Source organism: Vipera berus, assembly GCF_964194415.1.
Source record: "Vipera berus genome assembly, chromosome: Z".
Taxonomy (NCBI): Eukaryota; Metazoa; Chordata; class Lepidosauria; order Squamata; family Viperidae; genus Vipera; species Vipera berus.
This window is the reverse complement of record NC_138205.1, coordinates 95,988,372-96,010,512: the sequence shown is the minus strand read 5'-3', so window position 1 is coordinate 96,010,512 and position 22,141 is coordinate 95,988,372. Positions and strand designations below refer to the sequence as shown.

The following is a 22,141-nucleotide window of genomic DNA, read 5'->3' as shown; positions in this document are numbered from 1 at the left end:
TACAGTGTAGCCCTAAAACACAAACACAATTACACTCCTGCTGTACAAATCTGTGAGGGTTCTTTATTTTAAGCAACAATAACATTATGAAAGAATCTGTGTATCTTTAGAGAAAGCTCTTCTAGAAGATTTTCATGAGATAGTGTTAATAGCAGGACAAGCCAATAGATATTTGCTGTTATCAGAATAAAAAAAAGTTTAAAGTTTTTTTTAAAACAGACATATGAAATTAAAGCAGAGGCATTAAAAAGAGAGAAAAACTATGTTTAATCAGAAAAACTGAAATTAAAACAGATTGCTATTTTTTCAGTAGTAGATGCAAAAATGTAAAGATTAAAAGAGCAGTATTTTCTTGTTAGTAGCCGTTTATTTTGGTCTGTCAGTTATTTATCAAAAACTGTTTGGTCTCTGAAGATGGTAAAGTGCAGGAGTTCTGTTGAGGGTAAGGATATATCTCAAAGTCTTCTGCAACATCTCAATGACTTCAAAGGCATTTTGGATCCATACTTTAATCTTCTATATAATGGTTTTAACATCATGTTTTGAACCATGCTGTTCATTTCTTCTTTAAAAACCACTGTGGTTAAATGTCTCTCCACCCACCTTTTAGGCAACTTACTTTCTTTTGTATATTGTTTGGAATAAGAAAGACAACTTTTTTGGAAGGACGCTCAGTCATTGATATTCATTAAACAGCCTCCCTCCTTCTCCAATTTCCCACAATTCTCCTAACAGCTCTATCTTCCATTCAATCAGCTCTTCTTTCTTATCCCCAAGTGTGTTCTGAGATCTTGACAAGTAAGATATCTTTTCCATTTCCAATATTATCGCTATGTCTTCTAATTCTTCATTTGTCTGAGTCTGTCTGTTAGTTCTTTCTTTAGGTCCTCTATCTTTGGATCTGCTTCCTCTGATTTTCCTTCTATTTTCTGGGCTGCTAGTTCCTTCTTTGTAATCATTTTCTGAGTTGGTATGTCAAACTGGGGGCTTTAGGGAAAGGTGTTAGGGATGGGTTTTTTACCATTTGAAATTAAGCATGGAACATCCATTTTGTTTTTGTATGTAGTCTTTATAGTCCAATCTATTTAGGAATTTAAAAAGTTTCAGTCAATTGTCATTTGAACTCCTAATTATCCAGCCGGCCTATCAGTCCATCCTTAAGTCTCCCCTCAGCAAATATAAGTAAAATTTGGTTTTTTCAAATTTTTCTGTCCAATGAAAAACACATCCTTTCTGTCCAGAGAGAGAAGAGCAATTAAAAATTGTTCATCAATCAAAGGTTTATAGTCCAAAGTATTCCATCATCTCAATCAATAATGCATATTTCTTCTACAGGGAAATAGGTGCATGACACAGCTCTAAAAGTCAGTTAGTATTTATATTCATAGTCCAGGCATGCCAGTTTCAAAATAGTTTATTGTCTCTGCCACACATATAAGAAGCCCAAGAGGGTTCCCCCCCCTTTTTTTCCATTTGCAGTCTTCAAAAGTAAAGTTTCTGAAAACAACAAGATTCTTATCTGAGACTGGGCTTCCAGCCAAGTTTCCTTTAGGCATAATAAATTGTAGTGCTGTAGTTCACCACTAGATGTCATTGACACCATCTTCCAGCTTTTTATATCCAAACTTATATTACAAGCTTTTTAAGTCTCTTTAGAGAAAAAAAAGAGAATCTCAAAAGCACTTTTAGTCCCCAAATTTCAAAGTTATATATGTGTATTGCTTCCAAATTAATCTTGTAATTTTCTCTATTTTCCCCCAAGCAATTAATTTGTTACTTTTCTTTTCCTAAGGGAATGGGGGGGAAATTCCCCTTCCCTCTCTCATTGGGGAGGATTCTTTGTTTTGGGCAGTTGTTTCCCAGGAAAAAGTCTTAAAGTCATAAAGAGAGGATAGGGTCTCACCCAGTTTCATCCACATTGCTCGAAAGTTGCTGGTTAATGCTTATTTTCTTTAGTTGTCAGCAGCTTCTGATTGGCCATACAAATATAGCCAGTCTTTCCCCCACTGGTTTGGAGGGCTTCCTCAGTTCAAACAGAAGGACCAAAACCCTCCTGCGATCAATGAGGGTTCCCTGCTTCTCTGTTGCCTCTTTGGGGCAACTTTTGATCTTTTTTAGGGTCCATAGTGGGGCAAAATTGAACACGTAAGATGGAGCCCCATCTTCCTGTGTCTGTTAGGCTACGATGTCAAACTGGAACTGGGCAACTTACTTTCTCACTTAGTTGCTATTTTTCCTCATATCCATTCTAGAATGACTATCTTGGCACTTAACTCTATTCTCATTTCTTTGTGATTCATGACCAGTGGGGATTGTTTTGTTTTGTTTCGTGCTTGCCAAAAAAATTTTCTCTGTACTTTTTTGTCCTTTTTCTTTTTACTGTGCTTCAATCTGATGGAAAATAAATCACTTTTGATTCTTTTTCCCCCTAAAGCAGAGAAGAAGAAGTTGTGGTGGGATTCTAAAAGATGGGGTGTGGGGTTCTTTTGCTTACCTTAATTATGGAAAAGCCAAGGGTTGTGTCATACCTTCCCTTGTAGCATCATCCTTCCAGTGTCTGGCAGTTTCCATGGTTTCATATTATTTAATTACAGGTAATTCCTTTTGGCTCTTCCAGAATAAGAAGTCTGAGGAGCCAAAGTAGCTACATGCAATGAAAACAAGAACGTGATACAAAATAATTCTCTCCCATTTCATAACACAATCAGCTTAAAGCATTTCCCAGAGAATTTGAAAGAAATTCAGAAGAATCCTAATTAGCAAATAATTCTAGTGGTAATTCATGTCCCTGCTAAATGTAAATTCTAAATTAAAGAGAAATCAAAGGTTAAGTTTTGGAATTTTGTACTCTGTGCTATATTTATAAAATATAAATTCTTTTTGCAAGACAAAGATTCTATTAATCTCAAATAGAATTTTAAAAAGTACTGATATTAGGCTGACAATCTCTCTCTCTCTCTCTCTCTCTCTCTCTCTCTCTCTCACACACACACACACACACACACACACACACACACACACACACACACGTCAGATCCATAGGCTGTTCAGGGGGGAAGGTTGAGAGGTTTTTTTTTACTTTTTCCCTTTCTTGCCATCTTGATCTGGATCACACTCCTCTCACCCCTGTAAAATCATTTATTGCATGGATTATGTCATATTTACTGTAGCCTTCATAAAGGGTTGAATGGAAGAGGAAAAAAAGAAAAAAGAGAAGGGCATTAATTTCTGTCATACAAAGTCCTATGTTATTTTAACATAACATCAATCCATTTATTTAAGGGAGAGAGAGAGAGAGAGAGAAATCATGTTTTTGCTTTCTTGTATCATATTAAATATCAGTTGTCACATTCCTATATGATGCAATTATTACTGCCCATGATTAATCCTATTCAATTTTGTTTTGGATTTCCTTTCTTTCCCCTCCCCTGTATATTATCAGTGGAATATTATAGAGCTCTGTTGCTCTCTTTCAGCGGATTCAAGGTCGAAAAGCCAGTTTGGAAGAAATACAGCTGGTTCACTCCGAACATCATTCACTGCTCTATGGCACCAGTCCCCTGAACAGACAGAAGCTGGACCCCAGGAAAATCCTAGGTCTGTAAAGGGCTCTATTCTACTGAGAACAGCACATTCCAGCCTTGTCATTAGTCATAGCTGGTGTCAGTTTAAAATACTTGGCAAGCGATGTAACACCCGCCCCCCACCCACCCAAAACAAAACACTTTTTCCAGATGCAATTCATTGTGGAAAGAGAATGTTGCAGAGAGAGCCAGTAAAGATTAGGGAAAGGCACTGGCTCAAAATCAACCATAGAGATCTCATTCTGCTTTTATGATCATCTGGTTATTAACCTTTAGGGGATAAACAATTATACTTTGGTGAGTAAGTCAGAAAAGGAATGGACACATGACCCATATCCTTAAGGGATAGTTTTCAGCCTCTTTTACTTGAACAGTCCTAGAAGGCAAAAGAATTTCAAGGGGTAAGACAGATATTTTAAAGTCATGAGTACCATCTGGGTTCCACTACACACAGCAATGGATCTTGGGTCCCTGCTGTGTTATACTGACACTGTTTTGAAATATGAATTTATATGAAACAACATCTTTCACTGGTTGAAGCAGAGTTCAGGTGATGCCTTCACCTATGTAGGGATCAGCACTTGGAACAGGCTTGTTGAAATGGCTTTTCAAATGGTAACAGTTGAGATAATGTATGCACTTCCCTTTTGAGAAGGGTACTTCGATACATTCAGTGGGATTTAGTCCCTGATAAATGTGCTTTGAAGAAAGGGTCAGTTTTTGTTTTTCTTCTCCTTCCTATGTGGTTTTGCTGGAATCAGGCTATTGTACAGTGTGTGTGGTAAGGTAGGCCCTAGATCAGGGGTGTCAAACTCAATTTCATTGAGGGCCGCATCAGCATTGCGGTTGCCCTCAAGGGGCCGGGTGGGTATGGCCAGGGTGGGTGTGGCCTACTGGGTGGGCGTGGCTAGAATGCATATGGCCTACTGAGTGGGCATGGCCAGCTCTACATCGTTCGCATCAAGGGTACCTATGGGGGCCTGGGCAGGAGTGGGACAGATCTGAGGGTCTCTGGCAGAAGGAGGGTCTCTGGGCCAGGACCAAGGCAGTGGGGGCCGTTCCCTCACTGTTTCCAGGATGGCTTCGCGGGCCACATGAAACCACTTCGCGGGCTGGATCCGGCCCCCGGGCCTTGTGTTTGACATGTCTGCCCTAGATTTTTGTCCAATATTGCACGGACTGTCTTTATGGGGAAAATGAAAAACATTTTCTCAAAGACTCTAACATGGTGGGATAAAGATTCATGGTGTATTGAATTGGAACATTTTGCATAATACTATGATCCTGCGAAGTCTGCCATGATTTGAAGATATATTAATCTACTGAGGTATACAAACAATTGGCAAATAATGGACTGGTTATTTGTTTCTGTTTTAATGTATTTAAAGCATTTTATTGACCTTTTCAGCCAAATTGGCTGAATTTGAGTATATTTTGCAGCTTTGCCTGAAGCATATATTTATAATCATATTCAATCCCTGAGACTGTGGGGCCAACAGAAGGTACAAAAAAGGCAGATAGAGCAGAAAGTATCACTGCTGCTGTTGTGTAGTGAGTTCTTTGGAGGCAGTAAGCGAGATGAGAGGTTGCAAACAGGAACATAGCTTTATTGAGGCAAACAGGAACAGAACTGAAACAGAGGGTCCTGCGCAGCTACTTATACGGTTGGTCACTAGGCGGTGGCCAATAGGTTTAAAGGAACCAATTCCTGCCCCAAATCCTCCAATGATCTTCTTGGAGACAGCTTGTCTGGCAAGTCAGTAACCGTTACACAGACACACCAATTGAGCAACCTTAAGCAGCATTCAAAAGACAGGTGAAAGCAGTTCAAGTAAATCCCAATACATTACAGCTGCAGTGGCAGAAGATAGGCGATCTAATGTGTTCACATAGTGTGTAATCAAATCATAATCAATTAGTTCCTCCCCCCGGAAACACTGCCAAAAGCTGTGGCTGTTTATAGCACACATTCTCTTCAAAATGTTGAGATTTTGTTTTAGGGAAAAGATTGAATCTCTGTAAAAATTCTTGCTAAGGTTAAGTTACACTTATAAAATTATATGGGAATCCATTTTATATTTCTTCCTTGCCTCTTTTCTGCAAGTACAGGGTCCACTTTTTTCAGATCACCCAAACGTTGATCCATTGGTTGCAACATAATTGACTGATCAGCTTGTCACCCGAACCTGAGGCCTAAAGCATGAAACTCAGTATCCTGTTTTCTAGCCTGGTGCTTTAACCACTAGGACAAATTAGTTCTCCCAATCCATTTTCTGTGGCTTTTTAAAATTATAAATGGGAAGAAAAACTATTCTTCTTCCTTCTCCTCCTCCGCCTTCCACAATCACATACTGTATTTATAGAACATTAAGTATTTATAAAGCATTAAGAAAAAAAGTCATAATTTTAGAGTTGAGTGCCTGTTACTTGTCCCAGCTTCTGCCAACCTAGCAGTTCGAAAGCATGTAAAAATGCAAGTAGAAAAATAGGGACCACTATGGTGTGAAGCTAACAGCGTTCCGTGAGCCTTTGGCGTCTAGTCATGCCGGCCACATGACCACGGAGACGTCCTCAGACAAGCGCTGGCTCTTTGGCTTTGAAATGGAGATGAGCACCGGCCCCTAGAGTCGGAAACGACTAGCACGCATGTGCAGGGGAACCTTTACCTTTACCTTTAATATATTTCAGGAAGAAAAGTCTGGCTATAAATAGATCCCAGTCCAAGGAATAAAGAGAAAAATGTCTGGAAAGGCAAATCCAAATATATTGATTTTTATGGAGGAGAAAGAAGGCCTAGATGACTAACATCTAGAGTTCAGATCTATAGACTGAATCTAAGCACAGCACAACAACAAAAAATGAGAATTTGTCATGAGCAATGAAAACCAGGAATGAATCTAATGACAGTACAAGATTGCTCAGATATGTGTAGCTCTTTCATCTCTCCCCCCCCCCAAAAAAAATTTGGCCAACTATCTTATGCCCTCTTCCTAATAGGAGACCATCCAACTTTTCCATAGGGACTTGTGCTTCTATTTGGGTTTGACATTATATTGCAATGGATTTGAGAGTTTGCTTTCTTGGATGCTGCAGGAATTTGAATCAGGAGGCGTGTGCTTACTATAGATGATGTTTCCTAGACAATCACAATTGTACTTGACTAAGAGGGCAGATTTGATCTGATTGTATGTGCAATGCTTGTGCATTTATGAGTGCCATGTGTATGGTCTATATTTTAAGGGAAAATGTAAAATATATGCTGGGCTTTACTTTATCTTTCACTAGCAGTTAAATTTTCCAGTTAATATTACAAGACAGGAACAGTATCATAATTCCAAATTGTTATTTTTACAAAGGACTGGTAGTCCTAACCTTATGCTATTATACTGTATTGTACCCAGAAAAAAAGAGGGGGAGGCTTCATAACAAAAGAAAAGGTGAAACAAAAAACCATCAATTTCATATTCTAACCAACCATTAAATATAAAATGCAATAATGCAACAAAAGTATCCTTTTAAAGTTGGTTCAGTTTAACTAAACATAGATTTGAGCCGGTGTTTTTTTTCTTTTCCTGAGCTAAGGTACAAAGTTACTAAGGGACAGAAGAAACTTTAGTTTTCACTACCTTGAAAAATTTACCGTTTTGACTATTTATACATTCATTACTATGTATTAGTACACTGGGTGCCACATTGTAAATCATTGGAAATTGACAATACAGATCATTCTTTTAACAATTGACAATATACAGTAGATTATTGTTTTAATAAGAGCTATCCAGAACATTTGCTCAGTTCTTAGTTTCCATTCTTTTTCTATTGCTCTTTTTGATAATATATTATAAAAATCAGCATCCCTAGAGATAGCAAAATTATGCTGTCTCAATCCCTCTCATCCTTTTAGCTCAGGCTTCATACTAAATAAAATTGACATACTCAGAATCTGCACATTATGTGTGATTGTATCATAACATTAAGGCTTTCTTAATGTTTTATTCTTACCTGAATAACTATTGGTCTGAAGTTTGGTAATGAAAACCACTAGAAGACCTGCAGACTCCTCTGGTTTCTATTAGTTTGCAGGCAAGGACATTCTCAGATACAAATACTAGTATGCGTGGGTATCATCAGAATGGCTGAGCTTTTAAAATACTGCATTTTCCAAAACCAACCACAGAAATAACTAGATAATCAGAGTTTATGCAAGATTGGGTTTTCCTGAACTAAGGTAAAATAACTGGGATTTCCACGTACTATTTGTTTTGCAACTTTTCTAAATATTTTTCTTTTTGATTGGTATAATCAAAACATATTTGTAAACCCATCACCTCACAGCCCCACCCCTCTTTTTGTAATGATTCCAGGGCAGGATAGGAAAGCCAAAGCTCGGATATTGAATATAGCAGCGTTTTTCAAACTTGGCAACCTTTAACATCTTACTGGCAAATGCTGGGAGCTGAAGTCCACACATCTTAAACTTATAAAGTTTGAAAAACATTGCCATTTAATCTCCAGCACCTAAAATGCTCTGGACTTTTACCATAGTTGCTAAAAATCAGTAGCATAATTTTCTGAATTTTGAATTGGGAAAGACAAAAGATGTAGTGTGAACTTGCTTCTAAATATTGTCCAGTCTCTGTCCACTACAACAGTGACCTTTGCTGACTCATTAAGTTATTTCATTCTCCCAAATTAATTATCATAAAAGAAGATCATGCATACAACAGTATATAAAGCACACTCAAATTAATAATTATAATAATATTTAAAAATTAAATAGAGATAACTCAAAGATTAGGCCGCAAACTCTAGAAATACTGACTTTGTTTTACAAAAATCTTCTCCCTTCCTATCAAACCCAAACCCTAACAAATACACAAACCATTTAAAGCAAATGGGTTTAGTATACTATACATTTGGTCAGTAATGTATAGATCTGTACTGATTTTTCAGAGCAAAAACCAGTGATGGGATTCAGCCGGTTCACACCACTTCAGCAGAACCAGTAGCTAATTTTTTGTTGCCCAGGCCCAGAATGGACTTCTGGAAGCGGCATCCACACAGAGAACCGGTTATTCATCTATTTGAATCCCACCTGCAGTGTATGCCTCCCAGCATACACAAAGGGCAGCACAGCAGGAGGCTGATGGTGCAGATCAGCAGGAGGGTTGGACAGCTCCCAGCGATAACCGCTCACGCGGGATAAGCCTAATGACTTAAGCTGTTGACAGCCCCAGGCATGGTCAGCCTGGCGGGAAGCCAGGATTTGAACCCATTGGTTACCTGCACTGGCGGGAAGCCCAGGTTTGAACTGATTGGATGCCATCCACCTGGGCAGGTACAAATAGACGCCAGGTTCCCCCTGTTTCCCCAGTTCGTTCTGTTCTGAATAAACTCATCGTTACCCCAGCTCTGTGTCCGTCTCTATGTGAAGCACGCGACTTTACACCACCACTGGCAGAAACTGATTGTGGCAGCAACAGAAAACTTCCAGTGCAATTGGTATTCGTGTTCCATGTTCTGAGATGAATCTCCAGTAACAAAATCATTGCAATGAACTCTTACTCAGCATTCTGTGAACTGTTCAATATGCATGAAGCATTCTGTTATTGTACCTATGTTAATTTCAACTGAAGATCATGGGAAGTATTTTGTATTGTTTAAAAGAACTCTGCATGGTTTATAGCAGGGGTCTTCAAACTTGGCCCTTTTATGACTTGTGGACTTCAACTCCCAGAATTCCTCAGCCAGTGTGCCTGGCTGAGGAATTTTGGGAGTTGAAGTCCACAAGTCATAAAAGGGCCAAGTTTGAAAACCCCTGGTTTATAGGATAGGGTGAGAAAATCATGATTCAGAGATCATATAAATAATTAATATAAATTCCATCAAGTTCTTATAATGAAAGGTTAGCCACAGATAATTCCTCTTTATCTTCCAACTACCATGGAAATTCAAAAGTAGCAATAGATAAGCCAAAATAAAGTTATTAACATATGCTTCAGTTCAATTCAGTTCAACTGCCATGAGCATTGATTTGAAAATTCTGAAAAAGGATTAAAAACAGTTTCCTCAGAACTGAGTTGATCCAAAATAATGAAATGAAAAACTTGGTTTATTCCCCAAATAGATTTACCCACTATTTTAAAGAAAGGATCATCCCTAATGAGATTGTATGATTTTTCATGAGTAAAACAATCAAAAGTATATCTCAGAGAGTAGATTGGCAATATAGATGGGAACATAGATGGTAGATTCAGAGATTATATGGAAAGAGTATTAATGAAATGACATCAGGAATATAAATATTAATTCATTTATAATAAATGTATTATTATTTATAATATATTTATTATTATAACAATTTATTATTCACATATATATTTATTATTCACATATTCACCCCAACTCCCTGCTAAATTTAGAGAATTTGGCCCTAGTATTTTTTTTTTAAACTGAACGGCTGATTTGTGCAAAACTATGAGGCTTAAGACACATACAGTCATGGAATGTCTGCTTTATCCTTTCCAGGAATAATCTGGGGGCTGTAAAAACAAACTTGTTTTATGTGTTATGTTTGAGAACTATCTATAATCTATAGGAAGCTATGTTACGTGGTTGCAGTTGTACCAAAAGCCTTTGGTTTGCTTTTGGTTTGATTTGGTACCTCCCCAACTTCATGTATGTTCAAACCAGTCAAACCAGGAAAAATGTGTTTGGGTCATAACAGTCAACCAAATAAATCAATAGCTGATTTGGTAAGTGATAGCTATGAAAAGGGCAAATTCAATGCTAGAAATCATTAGAAAAGGGACTGGAAATAAAACTGCTCACATTGTAATGATTTGAAATGAATTGATGCCTACGTCTAACATATATGTATATTTTTAATTACCATGATTGGAAAAAGATAGAAAATATCAGAAAAAATGTAGAAGGGTGGTTTGTAATACTTAGTTTGTAACCAAAATGCTTGAATACTTGCTGTATGGGGGGGAAAGCTACAACTTTGGGGATTATGGGAAAAAAAGGCAAATGAGAGTCAAAATAACTGCAGTGTATAAAATCATGTTATCTTCTTGTATTGGACTACAACTCCATTATTTCTAACAAGTATGGCACTTGATGGAATTATAGTCCAACATATCTGGAGAGGACAAGATCAGTGACATCTGTTCAAGAGGCTTTGTACTTTGCTTAACCAGTCCCCCCAAAAAATTATCCTTAGCTTAATTTAATTTCTTTGAGAAGATTTTAAGAAATGTTATTACTATTTGATTAATTACTAAAAATATTTAATAGTACATTTTGGGGACAAATATATTTTCATGTACATTTTTATTTCTTATTTTTAATACAGGCAGTGCACCTCACACATCTTTTTCATTGCTGCCCTGTGGGGGTCTTGGTGTAAGTAGCTTTTCTTTCTGTTTTCTAGTTAAGTATGTATGTACATACATACGTGTGTGTGTGTGTGTGTATGTATGTATGTACAGTATGTATGTATATGTATATGTATCTAAAATAGTCCTAAAAATATGAATCTAGAGTATATACATGTTTAAAACTAGAAACAAGGATCACCAAGACTTAAAAATTTATTAAAACTGAGCTTTTGTCAGCGCCTGCTGACATCATCAGAGTATAAGCTAGGATTCGGAAGCACATTCTTATAGTCTCTGTGAGGCCAGTAGTTTGGCTAATGAGTGTGTAACAGGTCTATTGTGCTCCCGCCTTCCTGCAATCAATTGCATCGGTCCTGTCTACGTCAGGCGCACTGACATCTGTTTGATTTCAGGCGCTCTGCCTCTCTCCACTCACCCCTCCCATCAGGAGTGTTCATCCTGCCACAAGCAATCCTCTCGCTGTTTGTTTAACCCTTTCACACTCACTGTTGCTGTCATAGTCTGCCGTTCACCCCTGGTGCCAGCCTCATCGTTTACACCAGTCAGGTGCCCTCTCCCCATGTCTTTGGGTCTGGTCTGCCTTCTCATCATCGTTCGCTGTGATGACACGTTAATTGATGAGAACTTGTCATCCTCTATTTTCTTGTTCATGCAGGGAGACGGTGGTTGTTGGTTCATCCTTTCTGTCTTCTTGCCTGTTGACTCATGCTGACGCAGCATCTGATAGGCTGGCAATAATTCGATGTGCCAATTCACAGAATATTGGTTGCATAACCAAGCTTCCTTTAGCAGGTGGCCCCCCTTAATTGCATCATGAGCGATGACTTTGGCTTCTGTAAAGTTAAACGTGTGGTTGTGTTCAATGATATGAGCCCATACATGTGATCGTTTTTCTTTTTGTTTAACAGCCAATTCATGCTTATGAAGCCTTGTCCACAGGCATTTTGTGATCTCACCAAGGTAGTTGCATGGACAATCATTGCAGCTGATTTGTTAGACCACTGATGACATTTTGCCTGTGGCTAAGGGTTCTTTGGGGCACATAATTCATGAGCGGAGGGTTTGACTGGGTCTATGTGCCACTCTAATGTTGTGTGCTGATAACATTCTTGCTGCTGTTTCTGAGATGCCATGGATGTAAGGCCCAGGTGGAGGTGGTGGTTCTGTCATCCTCAAGTCATGATACCCATTATAATTGGCAGCGTCGGATGAGGTCAATGGTGTATCTATTTCATATGGAAACCCAATATAGATGTGCATGCTCCTTGGATTTCTCCATTGGTTTGCTGCAGTGCATGTGAATTCTGTTGAAGAATGTGCAGATGCAGCTGATTTTGTGGGTGGTGGGATGATTGCAATGGATGCAACCCTCCGCTCATGAATTATGTGCCCCAAAGAACCCTTAGCCGCAGGCGAAATGTCATCAGTGGTCTACCAAAGCTGCAATGATTGTCCATGCAACTACCTTGGTGAGACCTTGATTGCAGGAGGGCAGGAATGCAATAGACCTGTTACACACTCATTAGCCAAACTACTGGCCTCACAGAGACTATAAGAACATGCTTCCCAATCCTAGCTTATACTCTGACGATATCAGCAGGCACTGAAGAAAGCTCAGTTTTAATAAATTTTTAAGTCTTGGTGATCCTTGTTTCTTGTTTTAAACATGTATATCTATATATCTTAACTGTTTTTTTCCAATGCACCTGGTTGGCCCAAACATGGGAAAAAGAAATATTTTGCCTTATCAGCCCCAATCTAGGAGTGTCTTCAGGTAGTATCGCTATTGCAAAAGTCATTTTATATTAATTTAGTATATGTATATGTATATGCCTTGTTGTTGTTAGCTGTGAAGTCGTGTCCGACCCATTGCAACCCTATGGACAATGTTCCTCCAGGCCTTCCTGTCCTCTACCATCTTCTGGAGTCCATTTAAGCTCAGGCCTACTGCTTCAGTGACTCCATCCAGCCACCTCATTCTCTGTCGTCCCCTTCTTCTATTGCCCTCAATCTTTCCCAGCATTAGGCTCTTCTCCAGTGAGTCCTTCCTTCTCATTAGGTGGCCAAAGTATTTGAGTATTAGCTTCAGGATCTGGCCTTCTAAAGAGCAGATGTATATGTATATACACACACACACACACACACATATATATATATATAAAATTGTGAGCATATTTATTAATTGAACATAACTAAAGATGAGCATTAGCAATATAACCATTCAGAGACTAGTTCCTATGTAAATGTAGTCTGCAAACAAGGAAATAAACTAAAAACCTCATGAATCATATGGGCTTTGAGGATGGATGTAAAGGAAAGAGAGAGTTTGCAACAAAAATCAGTTCTGAATAACGTTGTCAATACTATATAAGTAATGGTATAAAAATCCAATGCCTTCAGCAAAATACATGAGATACGTCTTACAAATATAGCAAATTTCTTTTGAGTAAATCATTGCTTTGTAGTTGTTTAAACAAATATTGAACATAAATAAATAACAAAAATGTTGCTTTATGTAAAATCAGCTTCTAGGTTGAGAGGCCTGTGACTTTGGAATCATTTATAACTTGGAAGTGTATCTGCCCTCAAATTCCTTGGATACACCTCAAAAATTGATAACTGTCTACCTCTTTTATGGCTCAGAGGAGGCAACACGAATCACATCAATATTGGCAGCCAATATGAATTTTGACATGCTGTAAAAAGCATAAAAGGGCTTAAGGCATTTGTTTAGTTGAGGAATGGGCTCTCCAGCTGTGTCAGAGCTAAGTTTGGGTTTTGGTCCTGGTACCCAAGGGACCATGCTGCAGACAAAAGAGAATTCCACATTTATCTTATAAAATAAGGCAGCTGTCCAATTCAAAGTTTGTTAAAAAAAATAAATGAAAAAAAGCAGGAACAGAAAGGTCAATGCACAGTGTCAGGTCTTTAAAATTGAATGAGGCTGTGCTGGGGAAAAATGAATGTAACACCTTGTAGGAATCCAGGTATGTTATACAGAAGTGTTAAATTAGTATTAACTTTGTTTCCTTTGGTTAGTTTGGTTATTCTTGGAGCAAAGCAAGATGATATTGGAATACCTGAATATAACTCTCAATAGTGTGTTACTGAAAGGCAGAATTAATTTCATTTCAAAAAAGTCTTGGCAGCATATCATACAGGTGATGCCCATGAGTCAGAAAACCAATTTATTTTGTATAGTTTAATTACATGTAATTAACATTAACTAAGTAGGCTACCAATGATGGATGTCAGCAACAGCTATCAAATATTTTCAACACCGTTTAGGACGACTTTGCCATTTCTGAAGAAAAGGAGATAACAGTATAACAACTTTGTATTTTTATATTCTTCTTTTTATATTTTTTGTCATTTTTATTTTATTGCAAGATTTTCACTGGCTTTATAGCCTTTCTTATACAAATGTTTCCTATGGCCACTCCTCAGTCTGAAAGAACTTCACAACCAGGATGATCCTCCAGTTCATTGTTTGGATAGTTCTTCACATATTTCTAGGGATATTCTCAATTGTTCAAGTAATGGTTGTCCTAGAGGTATTTTTCAAAAGGCAACTGGATTTTTTGGGGTTTTTTTATTTGAAAACATTTCACTTCTAATCCAAGATGTTTCTTCAGTTCCTCACATGACATGAATGGGAAGATTCACAATACAATTGTTACTGGAGGAATAGGTTGCCATTGAGATAGAAAGAAGGAGGCAGTTTCATGGTGAAAAATTGTTTTATTCCATGACTTGCTACACATCAAGATTATTTACTATTTCTGTCCATTATATTTTTCATTTTTGAGCAGGCTGATAAAACAGGAACTGCAACATTGTGGGTGAAACAGGACTGTGAAAACAGAATTAATTATGATGGCCAAATGCAGAGATGCCATAACTCCTTAATGAGCAAAAAAAATGACTACCTTGTTTGATAAGCAAAATGTCATGTCAAAAAATCCCCACTGTCCAGAATATTTCCTCTCCCATATATCCAACTTATCTTTCTATATAAAATTTAAAGAGGAACCTCCTGCCAGAATAACAGTAATTTTGAAAATAAAAGTGGAAGAGTAAGTACCTAATTCATATTAGTTGTCTTTAATCTTCCAACCATAGGTATCCTAAATTGGCTGCACATACTTTGCACATCAGCCCTTGGGAACCATGATTACCCCAACTTTAATAATCTGATACACTGTAAACATGTCCATTTGGCTAGAAATTATAATTGTTCCTCTTTTTGCTGTTCTTCCTGTCAAGGTAAAAATCACCTTTGTAGAGGGCGACGGACCGTGCTTCAGAGAATGCATGATATGCTTGCAGGAAGGCAAGAAAAACACGACGCATAATCTTACTAAATACCTTTTACTTACAAAAATATAAAAACTAAATATATATTATACAGAGCTAGCTCACTACATCCTAAACGTAACAGTCAGTAACAGCAAAGTGAAGAAAACAATACAGATAACAACTCAGAACTTTCTCTAGACATGCGCAATAAACGGACTGAAACCATAACATAGCTAGTCATATGGGATTCACTATGGTTACCAGATAAGTTATCACAACAGGTGCAGAGAGCAGGGGAAAATGTACAGTTAGAAATGAACTTTCTGACGAACAATGAAAAAAACGTGCAGTGACATTCCCCTTCTTTCGTCAGCAAAGTGAAGACTCAAGTAAGGCACATCTTCTCACGCAGATACTCATGCTGGGCTGTAGGAAGTGGTTTGTTCAGCATGTCAGCAATTTGATCACGTGTAGGCACATACTGTAATGACACAAAACCTTGTTTAACCAGTTGCCTTATGTTTTGATATCGGATGTCAATGTGTCTGGACCTTGAACCTGTAAAACGTGTTTCGGAAATATAAACCACAGATTCATTATCTTCCATCACTGTGATCGGTCGAATCGGATGTGTCCAGATATCTGTGACTAAAGCATCAAACCAGGTTAAAGAATTGCATGCATCAGACACACAAGCATACTCAGCTTCTGTAGAGGAACAAGAAACAAAATTCTGTTTACGCACATGCCAGTAAACAGGACATCCATTTAAAAACATCATGTAACCTGATGTACTTTTCCGTGACTTCTTATCACTCGCCCAATCTGAATCTGCAAAACAACATAACTCTGCATAGTCAGTATGTGTGGGTTCCAACAACAACTTCATGTCTTTGGTGTGTTTTAGATACCTTAATAACTTTTTAACACATGTCCAATGAAACTGTTTTGCCTTGCCTACGTGTCGTGATAAAAGATTAACACTAAGTGCAATGTCGGGTCTAGTCCAACTACTAATATACAGCAGCGACCCAATGACTGAGCGATATAGTGTTTGATCTTCGAACTCAGGACTTGGTTCATGTGCCAAAATGTGAAAATCAGTTTGCATGGGTATACTCACAGGCTTAGCGTCCTCCATGTTACAGTGATGTAACAGTTGTTCAATCTTCTCTTCTTGTGTAAGACTGAACCCCTTCTGAGTTTTGGCAATTTGAACACCTAAATAAGTGTTAATACACCCTAAAGACTTCAACGTGAAAAACTTTTGTAAAGCTTTAGCAAAAACCTCACTCATCTGCTTATTTGGACCAATATAAACAATATCATCGACATAAACAAGAATTATCTCATACCTATTACCGGATCTTTTAGTAAACACGCATTCATCTGTTTCGGACTTAATAAAGCCCATTGAATTTAGTTTGTCAGAAAGACATAAGTACCACATTAAACCAGACTGTTTCAGACCATAAAGACTTTTGTGTAGAAACCAGGTATCCCCTTCTTGCTGTCGGAAACCTGGAGGACCTTTCACGTAGATTTCTTCATCAAGATCAGCGTGTAGATAAGCCGTTTCAACGTCGAACTGGAAAACTTCCAGGCCAAGGATAGTTGCAGTGGCTAATGCAATTTTCACACTTTCAGTTCGCACCGTGGGTGAGTATGTATTTGTATAGTCCTCAGGATAACATTGAGCGAAACCCTGGGCTACGAGTCTGGCCTTGTACAACGACTCACCATTCGGCTTCTTTTTGATCCTGTAGACCCATCGAGTACCAATAACTTTCTTGTTTGCTGGAGGGCCTGCGGGCGTAAATACTTGGAGTTTCTTTAGACTGTCCATTTCAGCCTGCATCGCCTCAAACCATTTATCTTGTTCTGATTCAGGAAGATGTTTGATCTGTGTGAACTTCTCAGGTGGAAGTGTAACATTACAAATCAAAGGTACAGGTGTTTTTGTTACTTGCCACGAATACCGTTTTGGAGGGATTCCCTTTGTGGTCCTCTTGGAACGTCTCGGGCCAACCGTCCATTCTTCTTCCGTGTCGTCCTCGTCTTCATCATCGTCGCCAGCAGCAACATCGGCGGCTTGCGAAGACGGAACAGTAGGTTGAGAAGAACTCGTGGAAGGAACATTCTCCTGTGCATCTTGATCATCAGGTTGCGTGGCATCAGCAACATCATCTCTAGGAAAATAAACTCCAGGATCGTTAGAATGAATCCTGGACCAGTCAGCATCTTCCTCAAAAGTAGCAGATTGTGAAACCACAATAACATGATGAGAGTCAATGTATTTGCTCCATTTTGAATTATCATCAATGCCCATAAATCTCATCCTTTTTGCTGCAGGACCCCCTTTCTTTCTTTGGGCTAAAGGAATATTCACCATAGCATATGAACCAAAAATATGGAGATGTGAGAGATCAGGCTTGTGTCCATACAACATGAAATAAGGGGTCTGATTTATCACACTACTCCAAGTACGGTTGATGATATGGTTAGCATATTTGATAGCTTCACCCCAGTATGGAAGACTGAGGTTAGCATCTTCAAGGAGGCAACGCATCATGGTTTGCAAAACCCCATTTCTGCGTTCTGCCACTCCATTTTCAGCTGGAGTATAAGGAGCGGATGTCTGATGTACTATCCCATTCTCACGCATCCAGTCCTGGAAAAGCTGAGACATGAATTCAGCACCGCGATCACTCTGGATTCTGGCAATGTTGACGTCGAATTGGGTATAGACAAGACTAGCAAAGTCTTTAAAGATCTGAAAGGTCTCAGATTTTTCTTTCATAGGATATACATATCCATATCTAGAATAATTATCAACGATTGTCAAGAAATATCTTTTACCACCAAGTGTGGGTGCAAAAGGACCAACTATGTCAGTGTGTACCAAATCAAAGATGCGTGTTGACAGACGTGTAGCGCGTTTTGGAATTGCTGCTGCTTTGGATTTGGCTTTCTTGCAGACAGCACAGTCCAAAAACACCTTACACCCCTTTAGATCCAAACCTCTTGCGAACTCTGGCATCTTCTTCAGAACACGGAAACTGGCATGACCCAATCTTCTGTGCCACTTATGGATACACCTGGAATGCAAAGGTTTACCTGTTAGTGAATTCTCAACATTAGCATTTTTAGTAGGAACCTCAGGCTTGCTGTGAGCAACCTGTGTCTTTTTTGTCTTTTTATCATTATTAGGAACCTTTGGAGTAGCAACAGGATCTCTCTCTGGGACGTCTCTCTCTGGGCCTGTGCTTTTTGGAACGTGTATACTTGCCTGCTCTTGCTGCTTAGACTTTGGTTTTAAATAATAAACACCACCAATCAACATGGTTTCAGCAACAATATCTCCGTCTTTGACTATATAACTTGCTTTTTCAAGATGGTGGACCTGAAAATGAGAAAACCTAGACAAATGACTCTGACTAAGCAAATTACTACTGGCAGACGGAACATAGTAAACATTTGGAATGAGAGCATCAAGCTCTTCAATGTAGACAGTTCCTTTTCCCATGACCTGAACAGGATGATTGGAAAAAGAGTAAAGTTCACGAAGTTCAGGTTCAGGCTCGTGCATCTCAGTGTAAAGCTCTTTTCTGTAGGTAACATGTAACGCTGCTCCACTGTCCAAAGTCCAAAGAAGTCATCTGTCATACTCTGGTTGAGGCTGTGGATCGTTGGTCACAACCAATGTGACAAGTGGAGCTTGTGGATCACGCCTGGAACCACGACCACGACCTTGTCGTCCGCCTCTACCTCTGCCTCCTCTGGAATCTGTTCCTCTGGGCTGGTATGTGACGGGCGCTGGAACTCGTTGGGGACAATCCCGGGTGGCATGTCCCACACGATTGCAGATGTAGCATCTTGGCATTCTTGGAACGTAGGTCCTTCCACGGAAGGCACGCCTCGCTGAAACTCTTGATGCAGGTGGTTCCCTTAAATGTGGCGCAGCTTGCATAACTGCCTCTTCTTCAGCTAAAATTCTGCATACATGATCCACTGTGCGTTGAGCAATAGGCACTTGATTAATCTTGGAAATAGCATCTTTCCACTCATGATTCAAAGAATTGATGATAATGCTGATCATTTGAAAATCATCAATAGGATAGCCTTTTTCACCCAGTTCTTTTCTAATACCTTTCATTTTAGTCAAATGTGCTCCAATATGTTCACCAGGTTTTAATCTGGAACCATGGAACTCAGACAAAAGTAAACATGTAGACTCAATTGATGTAGGCCGATAACATGCCTCTAACTGAGTCCAAATTTGTTGGGCAGTTGCATCTTGTGAAAACGTGAGCTGCAATTCAGTGTCCATTGACATCAATAATGTTGTGCATGCTCTATTATCCAAGTCCCATATGTCAGGAGTCCATGGCTGGGCAGGAGGATTAAACACCATCATGTGAGTACCTTCTCTGCGTAGCAAAAGTCCAACCTCACTGACCCATGCCCTGTAATTCTGTCCTGACTTCTTTAATTTTGAGTCACCAGCCAGTGGTACAATGGAAGGTGTTTGATGAGGAATATACAATTGAGGTACTGGCTGTGCAGGTTGTGCAATCCGACCATAACCTGCAGGGGGCACCAGTGGCGTCTGTGCCTGGACATGCGGCAGTTGCATTGAAGCTGCCGGTAGTCTTGGTGCTGGCTGTGACTGTCTTTGAGCTGCTATTCCACCCTGGCCAGCAGGAGGCGCTGGCGCTGGGGCTGGTGCAGTAGCATAATCTGCAGATGACACTGGCCTTCGCATATAAGAACCCGGTGGCAATTGCATGTGGGTTAAATATGGCTGTGTTCTGCCAGGTAGAGGGGCTTGCATAGAAGCAATATTAACAGGAGAAGCAACAGTAACAGGAATCCTAGCACCATCAGGGGCTGGAGCCTCAGATAACGGCAGAAATCTTGTATCTCTGAGCAAAGACTCCTCCATAGACAATTGCGAGAGTGAGAGCTCCAATTCATGTCTTAATGCAGCTTCACCAGTAGATGGTGCTATAACATTTGCTTCAGGCATCACTGTGGCTCTGTATGGCCTTTGGGACAGCCCATAATCATGTGACATAGGAGCCTCCGGTTCCCAATCGTCTTGCATGACACTCAATAATGGGCGTGACTTTGGCTTTGGGAAAGAAGGAGGCAATATGGCTTCTCCTCGTGGGTGTGGCAATATGGCCGGTTCATGCTCATAATTCCTCTCATATTGCTGAACCATTGACACATATTTCTTTGCCTGCTGCAAACGCCTTTCAAAAACCCCAATTTGTTCACAGTAGCCTTGCATAGCCCTATCTCGCATAGTTTGCTTGGGGCTTGAAGGAGCAGAAGAAATTTTCTTTGGCTGAACTTTAGGTTTCGCTCCAAGCCTTTGAAACTCATCTTGAGCCCCTGGAGTGTGAACATTTCCAAAAGCAGCTGCCAGGGAGCTTGGAAAAGTAGAAAAAGGAGTGACTGACCTTGCATCATAGACAGGAGCAGGTGCGTCTTCTCCAAGGCGTGTGGCCGAAGCTATCGGAGTCCTTAAGGTCGAAGGGAGATGCCCAACAGACAAGCTCCTGGCCTCCCGTTTCAGCCGTGGCTTCCTTCCTGACATGTTTCAGCAGTTAATCACCGCTGCCTCACTAGCACTAACTAACTGATAACAGCCGCAGAAACATGCATCTCCAAAAACATAAATCAAACCATCCTCGATACCAAAATGTCAAGGTAAAAATCACCTTTGTAGAGGGCGACGGACCGTGCTTCAGAGAATGCATGATATGCTTGCAGGAAGGCAAGAAAAACACGACGCATAATCTTACTAAATACCTTTTACTTACAAAAATATAAAAACTAAATATATATTATACAGAGCTAGCTCACTACATCCTAAACGTAACAGTCAGTAACAGCAAAGTGAAGAAAACAATACAGATAACAACTCAGAACTTTCTCTAGACATGCGCAATAAACGGACTGAAACCATAACATAGCTAGTCATATGGGATTCACTATGGTTACCAGATAAGTTATCACAACAGGTGCAGAGAGCAGGGGAAAATGTACAGTTAGAAATGAACTTTCTGACGAACAATGAAAAAAACGTGCAGTGACACTTCCATTCATGTACCATTTCATGATATGATTTTGCTACAACAAAAGACATGAAGTATTCATCTTCCATCAGACAGATAGTCCAAGAGTGGGCAGATATTGTGGGACAAAGACTAGTAAACTTATTGAGACCTGATATTCCACCAAAGGAGCAGTTAACAAACATATTGATTTAGATCTAACATATCAATATGTGAAAAACCAGACCATTCAAAGTGCCAATCAACAAGAGAACCAATCAGCTGCTCAGAATTCAAATATAGCTCCAAACAACTGACCACACTGGCACACAAGACGCTTATGAGCTAAAGAGAATAGGACAAGAAAATCCTGTTGATGATGTTACCAAATTTGGTAACGAAACATTCAGGAATTATATTAAAACAAGCTTGGAGAACAAACCACAGCCAAAAGACTAGTATCTCCAAATAAGTAAAGGAAGTTTTAAACCTCTCCAAGGCAATTAAAAGGTTTTGCATTCTAAGCAAAAGATTCTGTGAGGACAGTGAAGTTAAGATTGCTGTAAATCATCCCCTTTGGTTTGTAAGAATCTTCCTGAACACAGGATCTTCTGAACCATTTGGAAAGTATCATCAACCTTTCTGACTCAGACAATAGTTTTGATGCCCTTCCATTTTGCTTCTTTTCTTTTTTAAAAAAACTTGAATTTTATAAGATTTTGGCTATTTAATCTGAAACTCATCCAAGAATGCCAAATCTCTTTTCATTAGTTTTTAAACTGAAGGAAGT

The 22,141-nt window shown here is 39.2% G+C and overlaps 1 protein-coding gene across 1 annotated transcript in view; it reads left to right on the top strand.

Annotated features, from left to right (window-relative positions):
• HDAC9 (histone deacetylase 9) overlaps positions 1–22,141 on the top strand; it is a gene marked incomplete at both ends in the record, with an annotated part of 190,569 nt that overhangs the window by 8,040 nt on the left and 160,388 nt on the right. Inside the window, 2 exons of the mRNA XM_081346258.1 lie at positions 3,477–3,601; positions 10,946–10,991. Of these exons, the coding sequence (XP_081202384.1) occupies positions 3,477–3,601; positions 10,946–10,991 (171 nt within the window). The remainder of the gene's footprint in view (positions 1–3,476; positions 3,602–10,945; positions 10,992–22,141) is intronic.